Genomic DNA, 23,453 nt, shown 5'->3' with positions numbered 1-23,453 from the left:
GTCTGACTGTACCTCACCTCCTGACTCCTTCGAACTATTAGCAGTGCATGACTTATAACCCCTTCACCCCGTTCCACCAAAGCAGCTTTATTCCTGCCTTCCCTTCTCCCCTTTCTCCTGGAAGTATCTAGGACAGTAGAGACACTGTGTTGCAGACAGGCCCCCTTTGGCACTGAGCATCTTCCTGGTCTCATTAACCAAATCTTCACCTGCTTCTTTTCGTTTCATTTCACCTGCCTTTTTTTTTTTTTTTTTATTTCACCCCCTGAAAATTCATGCTTCTTGCAGTTTATCCTGTTTGTGACTCTCCTGCTGCCCTTTATGCATCCCATGCAGCATTCAGGCTTACTGTTGTTAGCTGAACACCAGCACTGCTCCAGTGTAAGATGCCATTCAGTTGTGAGTCAGACGGGAGAAACTGGCCCCCTTTTGCTCTAACTACTGTGAGAAGGTCCTCTGTATTTGAAGGACCAGACCAGTCTCTGGGCGATGTAAAATAGAGATGCACTGAAGCAGTAAGTGTAAGCATTTTGGTCACGTCCTGTGTTGAAGTCCGTGGGGGGTGTCTCACTCCCTTGGTTCAGGAGTGCTAGCTGGGGGTGGAGCAGGGTGTGCATAATATAAGGGTGGCCAAGAATGCATCTGCAGGAGCTTATTTCTCAGGCTGTGTAGTACAGTCAGCCACCACGTCCATTGCTGAGGTGTTTTTCTGCATGAGGGGGCAATCTTTTGTGCTTCAGTTGTGCAGGCATGCTCTCATGCAGACCAGATTTTCCAGGATACATCCCCCCGCTCATTGCTGTTAACATCGCTATTATGCTCCTCTTGTGCAGCATATTACAGGGAATCAATGGGGATGATGACACTGAAAGATCTGTTACAAATTATTTTGGCTTGTGTGTTTTGGTAGTGCATGGCACTTTTCAAGCAAGGCTTCAGCCCAGATGAACTCAAAATTACAGTATATACAGAGCACAATTTAAAAAAAGCATGTGGCGTGTAACGTGTCTGTTAGAGGATTTGTTTGTTCCAGTAGCATTTGCGACCATTAAAACATAATCAGTGTGAGCTCAGTGAAGAGGAGGTGTGAAGACAACTCTACTGAGCAGAGGGAGAATAGCTAGTCACCAAAGCAAATGCAAGAAGGGACATGGGAGAGGGAAATGGTGCCCGAATCTCTTAGAATAATATTCCTGGGAATGGTCCAAGGGTTGGCATATGACTGGGGGAAGGAGCTGCTGGTCCTGAGCTGGCAGACTGTGAGGCATGGGGAGACAGAGAGCTCAAAAATGTGGTGTTACAGAGGAAGGATCTCACTGTTGAGCTTAGCAAGTAAAGAGAAGAGCTGGCACAGATCAGAAAAAGAAGCAGATGCAGAAAATTGAAGAGAGGCTGGAGAATTTTAGAGGAGTGGGCACAGAGAATAATTTTAGTTGTAGCCTTTTGAATTGATTGATGTGAAGAGAGCTGAGAAATAAGTAGGCTTCAGCTGAAGATGGTGGAATACTTTGAGAGAGAGAAAATGCATTCATCTGGACTGCTGTGTGAGACAGTGGTCTCAAGCTAACTATCAATGGTCAAGACAGGAACTTGTTTGACCTGAGCAAAGTGCTGGGTTAACATGAGGTGGTGTGGTGTGAGACAACAGCAGTGCGAGAGCTGCCAGCCGCCAGCTAGTTCACTTTGGACACCAGGTGGGACATGACCTACAGATGCGAGGTGTGGTGAGTACCTGGAATGGGGAACCAAAGTCCTCGTCTAGGTTTGGATCTATTCCATATCTCCCCAGCCATGCTTTTTTACCACCCACTTTTGCTTAACAATGTGAAGCTACACACAGATTGGTGTGTGACGTGCCAAAAGCATTTGAAAAGCCTACTGAGTACTGGGCATGGGAACAATGTCTCACATTATTATTCTGCTGTTGGCGCAAGATCTGGACTGATTTGGACAACGCTTTTTGTCCTCTTTTAAAACACCAAAGCCTGGGACTTCTGGATCACCTCTTACCCTTGAATATTTACTTACTACTCAAAAATTTTATTTTTCCATCTGTAGCTGTTTAGTAGACTTGGCCCCTCTCAGCCCTTACCTGTCTGCTGATGAACATCTGTGAATTCACATTGCATATTGCACTGGACTTGGACCTGGCAGCTCTGGAGATGCTTTATCTGCTTCAGTAGAAGTTGTTGGACTTCTGACCACAATTTCTATGATTCTGTGATGTCTTTCCCTTTGCTTTTTCTACAGAAGAAAAAGTAACCGTAGTGTTTAAGCCAATTCGATCTGATGTCATAAAATACATTCAGCGTAGGTCCTTCTGGGGACATTTCTGTGGAGATTGAAACCTTTGGCAAAGGGACAGAAAGAAGGGTTTGGAGCAGTGATTCCTTTAGCTGCCACAGCAAGTTTGTCAGCTGGTGCCCGCATCAGGGTTTTCAGCATCGTAGCTGATGCCACCACAGGGAGGTAAGCTGTGTTTTGCTGGAAGCCGTGCAGGTTTGGAAAGGGGACAGTGGCTGTCTAGGAAGACAACTGGTGTGGTGAGGTGGTTATTCAGCAAGTCTGAATCTCCTTCTTACAAGTGCTGAGAGCGACCACTGCCAATGAGCCAATTTCCTCACAAGAGGTCAGGGTCTGTTTTCTGCTTTGCTGCCATTTTTATCATAAGCAAGTTTATACATGTGGTAAAAGGGATCCAGGAGAGCCCACTGGCTTGTGGGGCACTTGGGCACTGTGAGAGTTAGTTGGAATAAATTTCTTGCTGCTTTTTTGGTAGGTATGAGATAGATGGAACAGAGATGAGCAGCAAAATGATTTGCAGGTTTCTAATCTTGCGATGTGTAAAGATCATCTCATTGTCCCTTTGGACAGTGATACTTTGGGATTACTTTTGCTTGTCATTTGATGCAGTTGTCACAAGACAAACTTTCAATCTCGGGTGCATGTCCTGATGAGGTTTATGGCCTCAGGACTTGCTTAGATGACTAATAAATGTCACTGAATAATAAATGTCCGCACTGATTTCAGTAAAATCTACACTCTATGTAATAACTCTCTAAGTAAAGCTGATCACGCTTGCCCATCGTGCACGTGGCTGGCTAAAGGAGTATGCAGTGCTTACTGCTAAGAGACTGTGGAAAGGTTGTTCATGGACGGGTGCTGATACAGAGGGAGATGGAGCAGCAAGCCTTGCAGCTTGCTATGACTTGAAGCAGAAGTAGATACATGAGGGAACATGACAGCAAAAAGTCCAAACAATCCACACCTGTATCCGCTGCATTTAGTCGATCATGGATTACTATTGCTAACATCATATTAAAGGGCATTTTCTGCTGTTCTGCTTCCCTTGCATCCACCTCCTGTGTCCAGAGAAGGGATTCCTTATGGTCTTAGCTGGATTTCTACCATGAGTGGTGCCAAGGCTGATATGTCCCAGTAGCCTGATGCAGTTTTCTGGGTAGAACTTAGATAAAACTAATCTTCAGTTCAGTGGCACACAGCAGCCGTTATTTTGTCCCAAGTTTAACCTTTCCTTTGAATGGGTTGCTGAGATTTCGAGATCAGCTCTAATTGACATAACCTATGTGTACCCCAAGAGATGGCTATAACAAAAACAATGCAATGGGTTCAACTCTTCAGCCCGTACTTAGGTGGAACCCCTGATGGTGCCAATGAATATTGTCATCATTAAGGTGTTTGTTGTGCTTCTTTTCTAAAAGCAAAGCAAAGATGACATTTATAGTGAAGATATCCCCATGGAGTTAGTAACTGTAGGAGTAGCCCTTTTAGACTGTGTGATTAAGGAGCAAAATTGCTAGCTGAATAGAAAGTTAGGTCTCCAAAGGGGAAACAAAAGAACATCAGATCTTTTAAATGAATAAAGATGAATGAATATATTGGCTGCAGACCAAGATACAGTGTTACTACAATCAACATAATCCTTCCTGAATGAATTGCCATCTACTAGAGTGCATTTGTTAAGAAAAGGACCTTAAAAGCAGGATTCTCCATTAGTGGTCTATCAGAAATGATGCCTCAAGGATATAAAGTTTTACAAGCAATTCCCTGAGTTGATTCAGGGATCACCCTAGCTAAAAATTGCTTCCTATGAAGAGTAACCTAGACATGAAATTCAAAACGGAGGATGGTGTTGATTAAAAGCAGATCTTCTATAAGCAGACAGTACTTTGTGAAATCCCATTTACAGCTCTTTGATCCTTATGAAAGGATTTTAAGCAAGCATTCCTCTTGGGAAGGATGTCTTTCTTCCTTTGCCATTAAGTTTAAAAATGTTCCTTATTTGTTAGTACTTTACTAAAAGCAAGGTAATTTAATGGTATTGTATCACAACTGGGTCTGAATCTGACCAGCTCTGACAACAGACAACCAAATATATCCACCAAAAAAAATTATTAAATCTCTTATGCATTATGGGAAATAACTGTGCAAGAAGGAAAGCACAGAAGCACAGCAGAGCTCCAGGAGTCTCCCCCCATTGTCTGCCAGTGGGACTTCTGCCTTTGAGGAATGGTCCCATGCAAATAGTGTTGTGGAGGTTTGGATATCAAGAAGAACACAAACTTCAGCCTGTGGCTTTTGAACCTTCCCTCTAAATTTGGGATGCCATGTCTTTTCTAACTCTCAGTGGCCTTTTTAAAGCTGTAGCAACAGAGGATTCTGCCTCTCAAATGCCAAAAAAGTGAAGATTAATATCTTGGCTGCAAGTGTGATAACGTAGCCTAATACCTTCTTATGTCTGTTGCCTTTAGTCTGATGTCTTTTAAACCACATGCAGTGACAGGCAGGCAACTGGAAATACAGGTGGATTTGGAATTTAAACTGTTTTCAGTTGGCTATTTAGTCATCTTCAGGGCCACTGACTAATCTGGATTTTAGAGAATACAGCCATTGTTGCTCTGGAGATCTAAGGACAATGGTATATTCTAGTAATTCCTTAGAATTACACAAAGGATGAAGTCACTGCTGCGTGTTTCCTCCTCCTTTAGGCCTGGAAAATCTGGGGCTAAGAGTGTTGCAAAGACTTTTTCAGTTGGCAATGGCTGCAGTGCAGCAGTTGTAAAGTCCAAATGCAAGAATGAAGCAGCGCTAAGACCGTTATGCTGGATATGTTATATGGAGTTCATTGTAGTTAAATTGTAAAGCAAACTGTAGACAGTTAAAAAGACATGATTTACTTGATTTAGAGATAAAGATGTAATAGGTAGACATTCCATTTGTGGAAGAAAAGCAAGAATGTAATAGCATATATCTGAATTGCAGTCTGGACAAATGCTGCTATTTGATGAAAACACTGCTCTTGAAATCTCTTTGAATCTTTTGGTTAGGACACATAATGGCACATTCATTCTTTCTTTTTTTTCCCCAACTCCATCTTGTACAATAGAGGCGTGATTTTCTCTGAAAGGTGCCTGCAGGTGCAGTACCATGTGTGTCAGTACTGAAGAGAAGTGTGTGGTTTGCTGTAACTTGTGCTGCAGTGTATTTTGTCATGCTGCAGCAATTTGAGATAATATTTATTTAGTAAATCGTGTAATAAATGTAATACATGTAATAATGTAGTAAAAAATGCTGGAAGATGGCAGTTTCTGTTACTATGCTTTTCAGTAGTTCTGGAAGCGGATTGAGAACTACATTGTGTAAAAAATTTATTTGAATTTTGTTGTGTATAATATTTTTAAATGCCTCTAGCTCTGAGTGGAGTAGTAGGTGAATGAAAAAAGTCTAATTTTAGATTTCTTTGTGATTATTCCCGCTCTAACATTCGAATCTTAACATTTGGATCATATTTTCAAATAACCCAGAGTTGAGTGATTTACTGACCAAAGGAATTTGACTTCACTTCACTTGTAATTGTGCAGAGCCCACTGCAGAATTGGGGACTGCAGCAGGGCTCAGGCTCATCATCTGGCAGGTTGACGCAGACGCTGCTTGTCTCTGCTGGCCTTGTACCATTGTGAGTGTAAGAAAATATGGACACGCTTCACAAGAGCTGAGACAAGCTGATTTAAAAAACCCAGCAAAACGGGCAATTTGTACAAATTGTGCCAATCACCAGCTTACAGATGTTTCGTGTTGCTTTTACTGTAATGCAAACAATAGTTGTAAGGGAGCGACAGCCACCGCCTCGTGTCTGAGCAGGCGGCCCCTCCTCCTGCAGCAAACGATGCTGAGTTTGTGGCATCTCCTTCTGCTGCCATGAAAATTGCTGTCATGTTGCAGACTAAGCTCTGTGGTTTTGCTGCCAGATTAAGCAGGAGAAGCTAGACCATGATTAGCAAAAAATCACCAGGAAAGCAGCGTGGAGAGTTTGAAGGTGAAGAGCTGTGAATAATAGGAATGGCTGTGTCGTACTCAGCAGCGAGCTGAGCTGGGAGGTGCCGGAGCTCCTGTAAAATGGAGCTGCAGGGAGACAGAAGATAAGCATCGTTGCCATGCTGATGCTATGTCATAGCCAGGCGCAAAACCCGGAAGCAAACAGCGTTGCATCGATGCGGTCACATCACTGCAGCAGTGGCGGGTGGTGGAGAAACACCTCGGCTCCTGCACCCCGCAGTGAAGGCTGAGTGACGGCATGGATTTACAGTGGTGCTTTCTGCGCCTTCCGTGTCAATAAGAGCAGGGTTTTTTTTTTCCCCTTGAGTCTTGGCACCTAATTGCTCACTGAATTGCTCAGTGTCTGTGTTCAATATAATACTCTCTCTGTGTTTTGCTATGTTCCTGCTGTCTGTCCTTGACAGGCTGGAGGGAGGATAGGGTCCCGGTAGCCTCCCTTGGCTTGCACTGGGAAGAGCTGGGCTGGCAGCTTCTTGTCCCAGGCAATGCACTGAAAACTTGGTGTGGAGCCCTTAGGGCTCAGCAGGCAGGGCACCAGTCACTGAGACATCTGTTCGCTGAAGAGAAAGGTGACAGCCACCCTATGAAGGCTTACACTATTGTCACCTCTTGAGCTGAGTAATGAGCGCATTGTTTGTATTATGAGAGCACCCAAAGGTCACCCAAGTGGCTGAGGGTACATCTGAGACCTAGACAAAGAAAGTGTCCTGCCTGGAGGGATTTACAGCTGGGAAGGGAAAATATGGGCCAGTGCTGTGTGATTAATTCATGAGCTTCAGGTCACTCCTCCCTCCACCCTCCCCCTGCTTTTGCTAGGGTGCTACATAGCGTGGCTGTCCTCCTGCCTGGAACATTGTCCAGGTAGAAGAGGACTTTGGTCCCTAGTTTTTCTGGACATTTGGCACTTGGTAAGAAAACTGCAAGCAGCCTGCCTCACATCAGGCCCCCAGTAAATAATAAATGGCCCCTGACCATGCACAGCTAGGCTGCATGCCTGAGGTGGCTAATGTGCTTCACAGGCCCTGTGTGTGCCCAGATTTCAGTCCAGGATTTCACTGCTGCAAGTACCAGTGACCTAAACCAGTGCAGGAACACCCAGGCGATGTGGCAGCAGTGCAGGGTGGCAGCATCCCTTTGCCTTCAGGCCAGGGCTGTGCCTGTCCCTGAAGCCCATATGGGGAATGAATACTCACATGCTGACCAAGGGTTTGTATGGAAAGTTTATTTCATGAAGAGTATGTGGCAGCATTAACCCACGCCTCCCTGCTAGTCAGTTATATGTGTGTGATTTTTCCAGCCTGTTCGTGGAAATGCATCTATACAGTTAGGTGCACACGGGTGTTTGGTACCACTGCTTTGGCTAAGGACAAGCCACCCCTGGTCCGGAGAAGGGTGTATGAGGCAGCACCTGTTTGCTTGGACACAGCGTGCTGCTGAGGGGTCCACGTGGCACTGAAACCCCACCTGGGTTGCTTGTGCCCATCAGCACCATCTATGTAAAGGTACCCTGCTGTGCTTGTGCTTCCAGCGTGCAGCGGTCTGTAACGTGTCCTACAGACATGTTGACAGCTCGAGCTGGTTGGGACAAGTTCCAGCAAAACCCTTTTTCTTCTGAATTTGCTGATTTGCTGGAATGAAAATGTGTGTCAGAGATGTTTCCACATTTATCGGGTCCTAATGAAAGCTGGGCGAGGCTCCATAGCACCGTCTTGGTAGTGGCTACCCTCCAGGTAGTGGCTTGGCAGACTACCTGGGGAGCAGTGGGGAGCATCAAGATTGCATTTTTTTGTTGGCTTCATCTCCCTGTTCCTGGCTGGATGCAACCTTAGCCACTGGCAAGGTCAGGTGCAGGACCTGCTCCCTTTAGCAACAATTATGAGTGGTTCTTATTTTCTTCTGCACAGGAAGGTGTCAAGAATTAAAACATTGAAAGTCTCTGTAATGTGCAGTTTTCTTTCTTCAGCAGAATTTCTTAGACCCTCTGAAATTCTGAAGAAGGCGAGACTTTGTACCTAAACATTCAGTAATCCTTTATAAACTGTAAGTCAGGCTTAATTTAATGGATGACTCACATAATTGGGTACTTTCTTGAAACTGCGTTTGTATCCTTTTTTGTTCCAGATTATTCTAATACCTAGTTTTGCCACTTGCATATGTATATTTAGATATTAAAAATGTATAAAATCCTTATGCCTGCAATTATTTTTCTGAGCTTGTACTTCTGCTTTATTTTAGTCTGTCTTATTTTCCCAGCCTGTTACGTGTGTTTCTATTTATTATGCATCTTCTCCTGTTTTAAAAGAAATAAAATCTGGAACATCTTGATGAGCGGGCAGATTTTTTGACTCATTAGCAGTGACAGATGCAGTGCTCTGGTAACGTTCCCTGCCCATATCCATAAGCTCTTGCCTCTTGTAATTGGACAGTATTAATGTTTAGGAAGGCAATTGAATGAGCTTAAAAAGAGCTCACAAGATGGTGGTCTCCGCAGGTCAGCAGGCAGTGTAGTAAATCATCATGGTGAGGAGGTGCAGCTGCCAGCATGTGGCAAACTAACTTACTACCATTCAGGCTGCTGATTCACAAATCCTGCAATTACAAGTGACAGTAGAGAGGCTGTGGAGAAAACAGGGAGCCTGCTCTGGCAAATTCTGGGCTGAGGACTTGCATTCGTCTCCATCCTGTAACAAGAGGGTACCATCATCTGAGGCAGGTCCTGGTGACATATTTCATTGTAGTTCTGTGCCTTGGTTCCCCCCCAAGGTCATCTTGCTGCTGCAGCACACGGAGAAAAGTTTCAAACATATTCTTTTGTCACTGACTGTATTTAAAATGTCTTTTTCCTCTTCCTTTCTCCCCTTAAAATGCCCATTTCTCCCTTTTTGCTTTTCTAGAATGATATGGAAGCTTTGAACCTGCAAAATGTTCAAATACAAGCCGAAAAGTAAATATGCTACATATTACTGAGAAGTTACATTGAAGAAAGGTTATTATAACACCCCTAGCTCTGACACAGCACTTTTTATTCAGTAACTTTTTAGGAGGTCTATATTGTTGTCCTGGTTTTATAGATGAGGAAACACATCAACTTGTTTAATTGTTTTCTAAACTGGGAACTTGGGACATGCATGGTTTATATGCATGAGTCATCCTGTAATTAAACCAGGAATTGAATCTGGAGTGAGAAGTATAAAACATGGACAAAATGGAGATTCTGAGTTATTGTTTAGTGAGCCAAGGAAATAATTTACAATAAATGGCTTTTTTATATATGAATGGGAAAAGAAGGTTCTGACTGCTTTAGATGCTTTCAGCATTCACAGTCACTTGGCAAAAGTCTTTCCAAAAGCGTTATGTACTTGTTGTGGTTTAACCCCAGCTGGCAACTAAAGTCCCAGGCAGCTGCTCGCTTGCTCCCCCACAGCGGGATGGGGGAAAGAATTGGAAGGGTAAAAATGAGAAAACCCATGGGTTGAGATGAGAACAGTTTAATAATGGAAATGAAATGAAATGAAATGAAATGAAAATTAAAGTAATAATAATAATAATAATAATAATAATAATAATAATAATAATAATAATAACAACAACAACAACAACAACAACAACAATAACAACAACAACAATAATAATAGTAATAATAGTAATGAAAAGGAAAATAATAAAGAGAGGGAGTTGATACCCAATAAAGACAAGTGATGCAAATGAAAACAATTGCTCACCACCAACCAACTGATGCCTGGCCAGTCCCCCAGCAGCAGCACCTCCCAGCCAACCTTCCTCCTATTTCTACTACTGAGCATGACATCATATGGTACGGAATATCCCTCTGGTCAGTGGGGGTCAGCTGTCCCAGTTGTGTCCCCTCCCAGCTTCTTGTGCACCCCCAGCCTCCTTGCTGGTGGGGTGCTGTGAGGGGTGGCAAAGGCCTTGACTCTTGTGTCAGCACTGCTCAGCAGTAACTAAAACATCCCCGTTTTACCAACACACTTTCCAGCAGAAATCGGAAACACAGCCCTGTACTAGCTAATGTGAAGAAAATTAACTGTATCCCACCCAAAACCAGCACGGTACCGAAGTTACAGGCTTTTCCTGTCTTTGAGTAGGTGGTAGGATGCTGGCATTTCCAGTATGACTTCTTCAATGAGGGAGTTCAAATACTGGTTCTCAGGAATATGCCGTGGTAAAATTTTCTTTCTGTAAAATGTATTTTTTGAGAACAGAGTGTAACCATTTGAATAGAGAAAAATGGAAACAGATGATTGTTGTGAACAGTACCCCAGCAGACTTGGTGTTTGAACAGTTCTTCACGGGAAAAACATGTTTGCTTTCTGACACCACAGAAAATACCAGGAGGCAGTAGCTCTCTCTGCTGTTGATATGTTTCAGGTAAACCAAACTTTGGAGGCTGCACGCCCATATCCTTATTCACGGAGTGAGTGAGATACAGTGTGGGGAGCCTCGGTACGGAGCCCCCAACTAATCAGCAGCCTTTGACCTGCAGCAATCACAAATTAGATACCAATACCAATCTGTTCTCCATACCCACTAGAAACTAGACTTTCTACTGTTCGTCTTAACATACAGTACAGGAGGCACAAGCTGTGGGCCATATCCTGTGGCCACCTCAGTGGAGCGGCTGAGTTGACCATGCTGAGCTGACCATGCTGAGCTGGCGTTGCTTAAAGGAGCTTCCCTAAGTAGGAATTTCTGCATTACAGAGCTCAGCAGCCTCTCCTGACCTTGTCCCTTCCCGTATCAAGCTCTGTTACTCTTCCAGAGGTACCGAGATTCCCAGGTGATCTCAGCTTAGCTATTCCAGTGTTGGGCAGTTTATTCTGATGGCTTCTCTTCCCTTTTTTTGCCTGTGTACAGTAAAGTGGTGGTAAAAAGGGGATGTAGCAGGATTTCAAGTGTTTCCATGTGCAATGAGTTCTGCTTTGAGGAAAAAGCATGATGACCATGAGGCCTCACACCCCAAAAGTCAGAAATAAATGGTGAAACTGGTTTTCTTCTCCACTGTCTATATGTACCCAGATGAACTTATGGCATAGACCTTTATATAGTGTAAGTGCTTTGATATTAATGGCTTTCTATATAACATAAGCCTATTTGGTAACAGCAATACATTATTATGTTCATTTATTTCAACAAACCCACATTTCTTCCTTTTTCTTCCCCCCAGAGTGACCGACTACTCATTAAAGGTGGAAGAATTATCAATGATGACCACTCCTTCTATGCAGACATATACCTTGAAGATGGACTTATAAAGTTGGTTTTTTAAAATATTGACCTTTTTTTGCATGCCTGTTAGTATAGACTACTGTGATTTCTTGATGGTGCTGAAGTCTTGCAGTAGCATCTCATTTACCTCTAGATGTGGGGCCATAGTAGAGGAGTGTTTAATTATGAAATTCTGCCATTGTATCTTTCCTAAGATCAGATAAGTAGAAAATTTCTTTATTCTAAGTTGAAGGTATTTGCTTTTCCATCAGTTCAATCCTATTTTCTTCTAAAATACTCAAGGCAAGTAGGCCCTCTCAACTCAAGAAGTAATGGTAAGGACAATGGATATTTTTTGGGTCCATGTACGACAGAAGGCTTGTTACAGCTTTTTTCCCCTGCATCTAATCAGGGTGAATGCTGCCATGCTGTAAAGGATTGTACGGCACAGAAATACACCCTGTGTTACATAGTGCTAATGGGGACCTACTCCTTCCCAGTCACCCTGTTGATTAATGCTGAAGCATCTTCTGTGGGCCAACATTGTTATGCATTGCTCATGTATCCCTTTTCTTGCTTAGAAAAGGTACATGATCTTAAATCTTCACATAGTTAGAAAGAAAATCCTACTGATTTATTGAGTAATAAAGTAATAGGAACTGGGAAAGTATTCCTTAGGTGAAAACCATTAAATACATGTTACCGATAGCCTGGGAAACAGTAACAGAGATGTCTGTTCAGGTAGCTCCTACGTTGACTTAGTGGGGGTGATAGAATCATAGAATAGTTTGCGTTGGAAAGGACTTTTAAAGGTCATCTAGTCTAACCTGCCCCCTGCACGGAGCCAGGACATCTTTAGCTAGATCAAGTCAACCTGACCTTGGATGTTTCCAGGAATGGGACTTCTACCACCTCTCTGGGCAATTTGTTGCAGTGTTTCACCACCCTCATTGTCAAAAATTTTCTCCTTACATCTAGTCTAAATCTACCCTCTTTTAGTTTAAAACCATTGAGATAGGGGTCTCTAGTTTTGCAAAGTTACGTAGTGCGTACGAGCAGTCTAATGTACACAAGGATCAAAGCCTTTTTCTTGACTGCTAAACATTTTCACTAGTGACCTAACAAGTTTGGTCTCCAGAGGCTACAGTTTAATGCACAGAAACATAATTATGGTTATCTGGTAAATAATTCATTACCTACTTGTTGTCAGAGCTCCTTTTTGTGAGAAGTTATCATCAGATTAAAAGTCTGATTCTTTATTTGTCTGTGTCTACTTATATTATTCATGATTAAGGTTATTATAACAGAAAAAATTCCAAACACTTTTATCCATGGACTGTGTTCTTTTGAATACTTCACTCTGCCTTTCCAGTTCTACAGTGTTACTTGCATTGCAGAAGTGGCAAAAGGAGCATATTGTTTTAAGTGGAGAAGGCACAAAATTATGAACACTTATTTTTTTTCTTAATAGCAACAATCAACCAAGTTGTGCTTTCTCTGATAGATATTTTAGTTGAGTTTTTCTATGCTTTTGTTTGTTCAGATGCAAACTTCCTAGTAACACTTATAAGCATCAGAACTGATTTAACAACTAAGTGCATGAGCTGCTGAGAGCCTGAAACTGCTGTGAATTTTTGCCCTTGATTCCAGAAATGCGGTGGTACTCAGTAGGTGGGTTAGCAACGGCAACCTTTCAGCTGCCCTTGTTAAGTGCATAGACTCCCTCTGAAATCCATGTGTGGATCCATACCTCCAGAAAGTATATCTCAGCTGCCCAAGATAGCTAGGATTAATAATGAATAGACAGGCAAGATCTTATTTTTTAAAATGCCTTTATCTTTGCCCAAGGAGGCAAGTTTACTGTTCAATACCCTGAGTTGTGCCTGGTTTCCTGGATTTAGATGACCCGAGATTTTTCTTTGTAAACTGTGGAAGCAAGTCGTGCTCTGACAAAGGAGCTAATTTGTGAGGGCAGCCTGGTGCGAGATGGGCTTGGGTGCTGACTGTGTTCAGATGATAAATTCTGCGGTCTAGAAAAGCGCTGTGTTTTCTGGGACTGGTCTCTTTTAGTTTCTCCAACTGAAACTGCCCATTGTCTGAATTATGTCTTAACATCATTGTTAAATGTTGCTCAAGATCCTTTGGAGCAGGACCTTGAACCTCAGGCATCCGCGTTTCAGTTGATGCCCTAACTCTCCAGCTGCAGATCCCGCTGATAATACAGAATTCTTTCCACAGAATGGAACAGACACCAACCACTCAGCCCAGAATAGGCAATAGTGTCCTGGTTTTGCTAGGATATAAAAGGTCTGAGTTAATTTTCTTATCCTGCAGTGGAAATTGATTGGAAAATAGAGGGTTGGGTTTCTGTTGCAGGCTAATTAAATGAATAAGGTCTTTGAATGCTTATGTCCCTGCAGATTGCCCTGCAGAGAGGAAGGTAGATACAATCTTGAGTGTGTTTGAAGATGAGCTGTAGTTTGAAGGATGGTAGATGCTTTTTCCTACCTATGAATGCTCAGACTGGTTCCCTGGTACATTGGTGCGTGTGGATTTTTCCTACTTGAAACTTAAGCCCTGCACACTCAGACGGCAGCTGAGAGGCAGTTCTCTGGTATCTAAATAGTAACTTGGATATCTAGTAATTTAAATTTACATTGGCATGTAAATAATGTATTTTGCCTACATCTATCCTGTCTCTGTTATCCACATGAGGAAATGAGCCCTGGTCTCCGTGCTAAGTGGCAAGTCCCACACTCTGGTGCTTGCTGTCTTCTGCTCCATCCCTGCCAAGGAGAAGGGTTGGTCCCTCCGAGCTGGAGGAGACTAACAAGTGTGCAGGATGGGTGGCTGGAGAAGGGATCTCCAGAGCTGACCAGGCAATGAGCCAGGTTAGAGGGAGCCTCAGATGCCTAAAAGAGATCTGGGCTTGATAATGACAGAAGTTACTCCATGGAGTCCTGAGGGAGGTTTTCCACTTTCTCAGGTTAAGTTTATGGAGGGTTGAAGCCTGATGTTTCTATTATGCTTTAATCAGCTTGGTTACAACAGAATTTACCAGCTTGTTCAACTGAAGACTGCAGACAACATCAACTTTCCTTGAGTCTGAGTTTTCTAGTTGCTGGTGCATCAGAAAGCCAGCTCAATCATTTATACAGTGTCTAGAATACAGTTATCTGCGCTATTGTATTTTTTCACCCACAAGTAACTGAACCCCATTCTTATTAACGAACACTTAGCAGTAACGAGTGAGCAATTCAGGAATCCTGTCACATTATCTCTTACTCTGTGTTCTAGTCAGTCAGAATAAAAATAACCTTGAATGCCAGTGAAGATCAGCCTTCTCCCAGCCTTAATTTTGATGCCGGGGCAAGAGATGAGACAGGCTTCTGACAGGTAATAGTGCAGCAGCAGCATCCACAAAGGCCATTTGGTCCCATGTCACTTCAGCATGGATGTTTCAGCCATTGCCAAATAATCTGTTACTCAACCGTACATTGAAAATAATGAGCAGTGAGTCATCAAAAAACTTCAGTGTATACTTAGCACACTTTCACTTTGTTAGGGTACGTGTTTTCTTGAATAAAGAACTGGTCGATTGTGAAAGAAAATAAAAATCAATTGCTTTTACATTTTTGTGTAGGTTTTCTTTAATATTACTTTCAGAAGGGGTGGTAGTCGTTGGAGTGCAGTTCCACCATAGACACATTTAAAGGAGACTGGTCATAGTAAATTTTTTTTCCCCAGTTCAGTTTTTTTAGCCATACAAAACGCTGTACAAAGATTGAGGATTGTTCTGATTAAAATCTTGGGAGTGGATTCAACTAAAGAAATTTAGTGCAATACCATTATTATATGTGGGGCCACCTAACTTTATACAAGTGTTCAATCTGCTCATGGGTTGGAACGCCTTACGGTGTGCCTTTGTGAGTCAGATTTTAACAGCGGAGAAGCTTCTTGCAACTTGTTTGTGCAACTGGATGTGCTGGGCTGCTGCTGGCTTTTGCATACATATCAATTCCCTGTTTGTCATGGTATCATTAGCACTCCTCACAGCTGTAAACAGGTTGTGACATGCTCCCCGTGTTTTACGTGCTGATGAATATTAGACGCCAGACATAGAGTTGTACGGCTTCAAGCCGTGATATTATCAGCTCTCAAGAGTAAGCCCTTTTGGATTTGTTCAGCGCTGAGTGACTGAGACCCCAGCTCAGGATGCTGGCGGGGAGTTTGCTAACCGAATGGCTTGCTTCCCTCCAGCCAAAACCTGGAGCACCAGGGGAGCCAAGCTGCTGGAGGTGACATTTTTGCATAGCATATGAAACAAATTCTTGACCTCTTGGGGCTATTTATTAACTCTGGCGGTTTGGCCAAATTCCAATGTGAATAATTATCCCTGTTTTTCTCACTGGTTTTAATTAATGGTTATATTCATTTTCTGTTCTCGCTTGTTGCGATTGGCTGTTAATCAGTCGCTGTGTTTTGCTCTGTAGGTGGGAGTTGCATTTTAATATGGGAGAAATAGATTCAGCAGCTCAGATGTCTGGGGTATTTCTTTAGCTGTGGATAAGCGTCATTTTATCCCAGACAAAAGGAAATTAAGACAAGGACTGTGTGTCTGTGATACAAGATAGACTAAGTGAACTTAAACTACCTTATAGTTAACTCTAAGCCCAAATATATCGCGATGTAACAACGCAGAGACAGGGCTTCCACACAGACCCATACCTTTTCCTGTTTGACACCATTCAAAGTAGACTATAAAAATGTAATGTGACTTTAAAAGTTAAAGGTTAATTTACTCATAGTTGTGTCCATCAACACTAGAAGTATTTTAATTGTAAGTATCTGGTGTTTGGTTGATATCAGCGTGGGGGACATTAATATTTTTAATAGTGAAAGAAAAATTTCCTGTTTTGAAGAACTGAAGGGGAAGAGATGGCAACAGTTAATGAACATTTTTTATACACAGTTATGCAGAATGTTTCACTAAGTTTTAATTGTAGCATATTTAGATTTCTTTTAAGGATACATTTTCATTGTTTGGTTACAAAGTAATGATGACTCTTTTCTGAAGTGCTTTGCACTTCTGTCATTTATTTACAGTTCCAGGTTGCTGTCATATTTGATCTGCATCTTTCTGTTTTCATTTAAGAACTTAATATACAAAACTGGAGCCCCCAAGAGGGTATTAACTCTGTGTATTTGTAATTGTTTAAAGATAAGACACTTAAGTCTCACCCTGAATCATACAAAAAAAATAATCAGTTTTTAATGCTGGTGCATTACGGCTTCTTTATTGGCCACTAGAGCAATGCAAAGCAAGACAAGCACGTGGCCCAGCTAGGCAGGCTCGCAGATGCTTTATTCTGCCAGTGCCGTACAGAGTGGCCAGAGCGGGTGCTTGAGCTTCACCTTCCCTTTGGGGTCCCAGTTCTTTATGGCCTCTAGGTTCCTCTCCCCTATGTGCCTCACATAGCTTCTATCCCCTGTGCTGCTTTGTTTTAAGTGAAATAATTTTGGCTTTCCTTGATGCCTAGGCAAATAGGAGAGAATCTGATTGTTCCCGGTGGAGTCAAGACCATAGAGGCTAATGGGCGCATGGTTATTCCTGGGGGAATAGATGTCAACACTTACCTACAAAAGCCCTACCAAGGAATGACTGCTGTTGATGACTTCTATCAAGGCACAAAAGCAGCGCTAGCAGGGGGCACCACCATGATCAGTGAGTACTAGCAATACTAACTCTTCCCACCCTAGGCTGAAGCTCATATACCACATGTGGGGATAGCTACAGAAGGCTCCATAACAATTTTCTGAGATCTCCTGCAATGAATCTTCAAATTTCTGGGCACTGTTGTTGGAGGTCCATTCATCATTGTCACCCAGGGCTGGCCTGAAAATGGACCTACCCTCAGAAAGAAACAGTGGCATAGAGAATTGTCTTTTGGATTTCCCTCTGAAATACAGAGTAAGCACTGAGGGATAATATACCTACTCTTGGTATTTTTGAAAAACAGTGTAGTTAGTGCTGTAAATATATGGCACAGAAAATCTTGACCGAGGTCTGCTATTCCCACCTAGTGACATTTCAGGGGCTTTGGGAATAACACGATGCTTCTTTATGAACTTGGATTTGGCACCAGGAATTGAGGAATTCCTTACCAGAGATGTTCTGGAGGAACGTTGTTCTTGGTGGAAGGGAGACATGCTTCTAGTTGTTAAAGACCCTTCTTCTGTCTACCACATGGCAGGACAAGATTTAACTCTTTCCTACTAGCGGTGGCTTGGCCCTTGGTTAGACTGTGCAAGGCAGTTGTTCATGTGACATAAATTGTCCTAGCTTCCTTGTGCAGAGGAGATGCCCAGTGAGGTTTTACTCCCACTGAATTGCAATGTGGCTTTTTTTGCTGAGTGGTGTTATCTGTTACCTATGTTCAACAACAAGTATCAGCTAAAGGATCTCTGGCAATAAGCACAAAATGCACTGCTGTTCATTACTTTTGTTAATAATTTTTTCAGTGTATGTTCTTCAGTTGAGGCTTCCTGTCCATGCCACTAATAAGCCCATCTTGCTTTGTTTCCCTACTTACTTTTAACCTAGCCCTGCAAAGCTAAGTATATATGCATAAGTAGTCATGTCTTTATTTCGTGTAAGTAAACATTGTGGCATAATCAGATGCAGAAAGCTTTGAGACAGTGAAGATGCATAGTTGCAGCATGCTCGATCTGCCATATAGTGTGGCTGAGTGTTTGTGCTCTACATCATCTCTTTTCAGACCTTTGGCTGTTTTCCCAATTCTGGCTGCTGAGAAACATTTTACATCTCCATTGATACATTGGTAAGGCAGAGTGGGCCAATTCAATGACTAGGAGGCACTGGTTGATAATAATGCTTACTGTGAAATACATAGAAACAGACATATCAGACAATAAATACTGGTACGTCCAGAACTTGTGGTCTCTTACAAAACAGTAAAGGGAAAAACGAGTGTTCCCTAAACTGTGAGGTGTTTGGAACTCCCACTGTGTGTCTATTGGTGCTGCACCAAGCAGGTTGCCAGACTCAGCTTTAGTATAGACTGTCCACAAACTCTGCTATACCTGAGACAGCAGGATCTGGCTAACATCCCAAAGTTACAGTGTGCGCACAAACTGCCTCCGAGGCTGCTGTTTTGGCTGAGATGCTTTCAGGCTACTTACTCACAGGCACTGAGGAAATCTGAACAGTGTGCAGTCTGGGTAACAGACACTGAATCTCTTTTTTCAGTTGACCACGTGTTTCCAGAACCTGGATCGAGTTTACTGACCTCCTTTGAGAAGTGGCATGAGGCAGCTGACACCAAATCCTGTTGTGATTACTCTCTCCATGTGGACATCACCAGCTGGTATGATGGGATTCGAGAAGAGCTGGAAATACTGGTGCAAGACAAAGGTTAGTGAGTGAAAATTAGTAGTATTTTTTGGTTTTATTGAAACATCATATGGAGGTGAAATTTTTAAGTATTGTAATGAATGCATCATCCAGAACGGAAATGCACAGTGCTGGTTGTTCTGCCCAAGGTTCTGCACTACCTTGAACTTTTGTGTGCAATTGCTGCTGTGTAAAATGGACCTAAAACTTTGTGCATTAGTGCTGGTCAGCAGCAAGGCCAATGGAGGGAGAAGGTTTACCCCGATGTAGACAAGGAAAATTAAGACGTGCATTGTTGGATACAAATGCATCACTTTATGGTTGCTTGTACATGTGGAAATAGGCTCAGACATTGCATACTTAGGTTTTATTCTAAGATAAAACTCAGAGATCAGCATTTAGGGGAATCAGCCCAGTCACCTTAGATACTCTGTTTCATGAATGGAAAGAATGGGACATTTAAAGTTAGCAGTTCAGATTTTAACTGGACTGGAATCTGCCCATTTAGCTGCCTCAAATTAAGCCCAAATATGAAGACATGTGTGTCTCAGGAACGGTCACCACAGGCTATTGCTCATTTCACAGCAATGGCTTAGGATAATTTACTTGTGAGACTAGATTTTTTTATAAAACATGCCTATATTTTTAAAATAGGTTCAAGTTAGTAGAAAAAAGCAATGCTAAACTTAGGTACCTAATATGAAAAAAAATGTCCTGATTTTCTCAAGTGTTTGGTCTCCAGTGGCTTTCCCTGAAGTTACAAGAAGACGCTTTGTTTTGGGACTTAAAAAAACAGGTCACTTATTTAGGAATCTATTTAAGACACGGGCTTGATTCAGTTCAATTAACAAGTCTACTATCATGTGAGATGCTGTAGATTACCCTATCTGGACTCCACCTGCCACTCTGGAATAGCGCAGATAAAACCTCTCATAAATCCTTTTCCATACATGCCAGCTCAGTGTGGCAGTTTCAAATATGGAGGGTATCTTGGTGACACCAGGTATGTATGTGTGGGCAATGAATCTAGCCTTCAGAAGATAATAGTTTTGATCTAGTTCCTTAAAATTGTGCCTAATAGCATGGATTTTTTTTGTCCAGAAACATTTTTTAAAAAATATTTTTCTCTTTATACTTTCCTTGAAAATGCATGGATATTTATTAGAAAATGTTTTCTGAAATGATGTTTAGTTACCATGAGTAAATCAGGGTAACCCTTGTGTTGAGAAGGCTAAGTAATATGTGTAGCATCCTTTGTAAGGTGTAGTGCTAGTGATGACTTAGATTTGAAAAATTCTCTTTATATAGAAATGTACTATTAAAGTAGAAAAACAAAGCAAAATCCTATTTTTGAGTGAGCAATTGCTTACTGGGATACCATGGAGGTGCAGTCACATAGGGTATTTTACCCTGTATTACAGCATGCTAGCAGTACATGTGCTGTGTAACGAGATTTTAGGCAACAGAACCCTTCAGTCAGCAAGATTACACATAATTTAGAGAAACTGCAGCTGGTCTTACATAGGTTGTTATAATATAGGTGATTTTTACAAGGTGATGACATCTGTCAACACTGATGGTGCCAAATCTGTGCTGTTTCCCCGCTATCAGCGTTAACATGGATATGCTGCTGTGCATGAGCTGGCTGTACTCTCAGACAAGTATACTGTGCCTTGTTTCAAAGGTTAGATACTATTTTCCAGAGCTCGCAGATCACAGATGGCTCAGCGCTCCCAGATTTGCCTGAGGGCTTACATTAAAAGCCCGGTGCAGACAGTTAGGTTAATAGTTTTCTCCAACTATTGAAATGTGAGTTTTCAATATAAATCTGACCTGCCTTTCATTCTTCATTGGTTCCTGAACCGGGATGTGTGATGGGACCCTTGGTGGCCTCTTTGGTGGCGATAGCATTAGGAGGTCACCTTTGTTCTCACAGATGCTGCACTATGTCTCAGGCAGTCAATGTGAATTACTCTGTGTTAGTCCTGACACAAGGTAAGGGTGAGTGTGGAAGCACAAGCACAATAGGAAATATTTCAGCATGGCACGGGCTTTCAAATTAATGGATATCTGCTGATAATTGAAAACATTTGAGCCCCTGGTGCAAATAGACTGGATGTCAATGGAGTGACACTGGTTTTCATCAACTGGGAATCTGGATTGAATTTCTTCTCAGCTGATTGTCTGGTGGGTGAGTTAGCCAAGCAACAGGGCTAAGCTAATCGTGTTTCAGTGCTGTGTGTGCCTAATACAATTTTGGCATGAATAACAGAGGAGCTCACAGAGCTGCTGTTGAGGTGCCTTGTCATGAGGTATAATTGAGTAATTGACTAGTTTTAAATCAATACAAAGCTAATTTAAGGAGGCACAGGCTTTGAAAGGTCCTGGAGATTTTGTAGAACCAAATGTTTGTTATAAAGACTTAGGCTTGTAGCATTTTGGCAACTAATTTGGGACTGGGCTTCTCCAGTGTGTGCAAAGGAACAAGAGCTTGAAATGTGTTGACAGAGGCCTCACTCATTCTTTTAACTACTGCGCTTTGTCACTGCTTGAAAAAACCTGTAGCACTGTCTGAAATTTGGAGAGGATCCTGTTGAGTACTCCTGGTGTGAGAGCAAGCAGGACATAACAAAGATGTAGTATATAACAAATGCTAAGCATTAAGGTCAGCAGGCCATGGACCAGGGCTTTTGAAAAGCCACAGGTTTCCAATGAATAGATCAAGACACCAGACCAAGGCATTAGGCAAAGAGTCTAATCTTGGATACCTGTATATGTAAATTGGCGTTATTTTATCTTGGTGTCTTGTAAAGGTACTCTCTTTGCAAGGCAGTATAGTTCAAACCATCTCTCCTGTTAGCTGTAAAGGCAGCCTGTGAGATGCCCTTCCACTTTGTGTGTATCTGATGTGGTAGCTGAGGGCGTGGATTTGCATTTGGATGGGAGAGCTCTGATTCTGTGCTGTGGGAGCTGTTGGTAAGGGACAGGCTCAAGATCTCACAGTGGGATCCCTGATGGGATCCCTTCTATTCTCATTGACTTCAGGGAGAACATTAACCTGAGTGGGGGCAAAACTCGTAGTTATTGTACCAAAGTCAGAAAAGGGCCTAAGAAGATACAACGGCAATAAAAGAAAAAGGAAGAGAATTTTTATTACTTGGGTCAAGGTATGTCTTCCAGCCACATAGAGAAAGCTGCCTTGTCTCCTGCAGGTTTGTGAGTAAATGAATTACCTTTGGCTAGATCCCAGTGGATAAGGGAGAGCAATAGGTAGCCCAGTGCTTTGCTTACGGAGAAATGTGTATGAGAGGATTCAGTCACTCACCATCACTGAGGCTAGCTGGCATGGCTTGGATCAGCCTTGACACATCTCTCATTGCTTCATGTGTGCATGGTCACCCATGCAGAAAGGTGGCTCCCAGGTGCAGCTGACAAATGAGACCCTGTGTGCATTTGTGAAGGATAAGAGAGCTTTCCTCCAAGGCAGGTCGGGCAGATGTGATCAGTCAGAGGGGAGATGGTGCTACAGGCAGGAGACTGTAAGCACTGCCCCCAGGGAAGGTGTAGTCAAGCTTAATATTTTCAAGCAGGGACATACTATGTACGCTGAAACTGCGTAATGAGGAGTAGGCTGAGGGATTACAGTTAGTGAAACCCATTCATGTTTTCTGGGAAATTGAGAAATGGGAAAATAGGAAGAAAGGGTGGGCTTGCGGGCTGATGGGGCTCCACAGTCCAGGCTGGATTTGCTCAGTGTGGAAGTCAGCAAGGAGGGGCCAGCTCCCACTTTGTATTTCTCCTTCAGCTGCCTGGACTTAGCAGGAAGACATAATACCAGGGATCATTTCAAGGTTTTATCCTGCATATATCCTGGGGCATTTTAGCCTTGTAATTGTGAATAAACAAATTCTCTGTGTGAGTCTGAACAGCCACACAGATATCCTCTGCCTGAGGATACCTCTGCGCCTTTTAGTCTCATGAAGGGGTTATACCTTCGTCAGAGAGCCTTATTCATTCGGTGTAGCCAGCACGAATAACATGAACAGATCTCTTTCTTTTTCCTCTTGCCCCAGGAAGCACAGTTTTCATGACAACTATTTTGAAATGCAGCATATGTGGCTTAGACAGCTTAGAATTTACTTTTCTTCTAAGCTAGAAAACTCTGAGATCAGTCCCTGTACCAAACTGGGGATGTTGTCAGTAGACTAAAGAGTGAGGCATATTTATAAACTAATATGAGTTCATGTGTACAGCAAATATGAACAGAAGATGTTTGGAATTCCTGTTCCATTAGAATACAAAGCTGTGTAAATAATTCTTTAGAATAAGTAGCAAAACTTGTAGGTGTTTGAACACGGTTGGTTCTTGGCAACCAACACTCAACACTGTCATTTCTTACTGATTTCTAAACTTTGGAGCTGCCATCTTTAATGGTTTTGTATGACTGCCAACATAA

At 42.5% G+C, this 23,453-nt stretch overlaps 1 protein-coding gene across 1 annotated transcript in view; it reads left to right on the top strand.

Moving 5' to 3' along the window:
- The window catches only part of CRMP1 (collapsin response mediator protein 1), a 50,775-nt gene that overhangs the window by 5,752 nt on the left and 21,570 nt on the right, over positions 1-23,453 (top strand). The window contains exons 2-4 of the mRNA XM_086464731.1: positions 11,543-11,631; positions 17,124-17,308; positions 18,854-19,018. Coding sequence (XP_086320857.1) covers positions 11,543-11,631; positions 17,124-17,308; positions 18,854-19,018 — 439 coding nt within the window. The remainder of the gene's footprint in view (positions 1-11,542; positions 11,632-17,123; positions 17,309-18,853; positions 19,019-23,453) is intronic.

The sequence above is a fragment of the Leptosomus discolor genome, chromosome 4 (assembly GCF_034619465.1).
Source record: "Leptosomus discolor isolate bLepDis1 chromosome 4, bLepDis1.hap2, whole genome shotgun sequence".
Classification (NCBI taxonomy): domain Eukaryota; kingdom Metazoa; phylum Chordata; class Aves; order Leptosomiformes; family Leptosomidae; genus Leptosomus; species Leptosomus discolor.
This window is presented reverse-complemented; position numbering and strand designations above follow the sequence as displayed.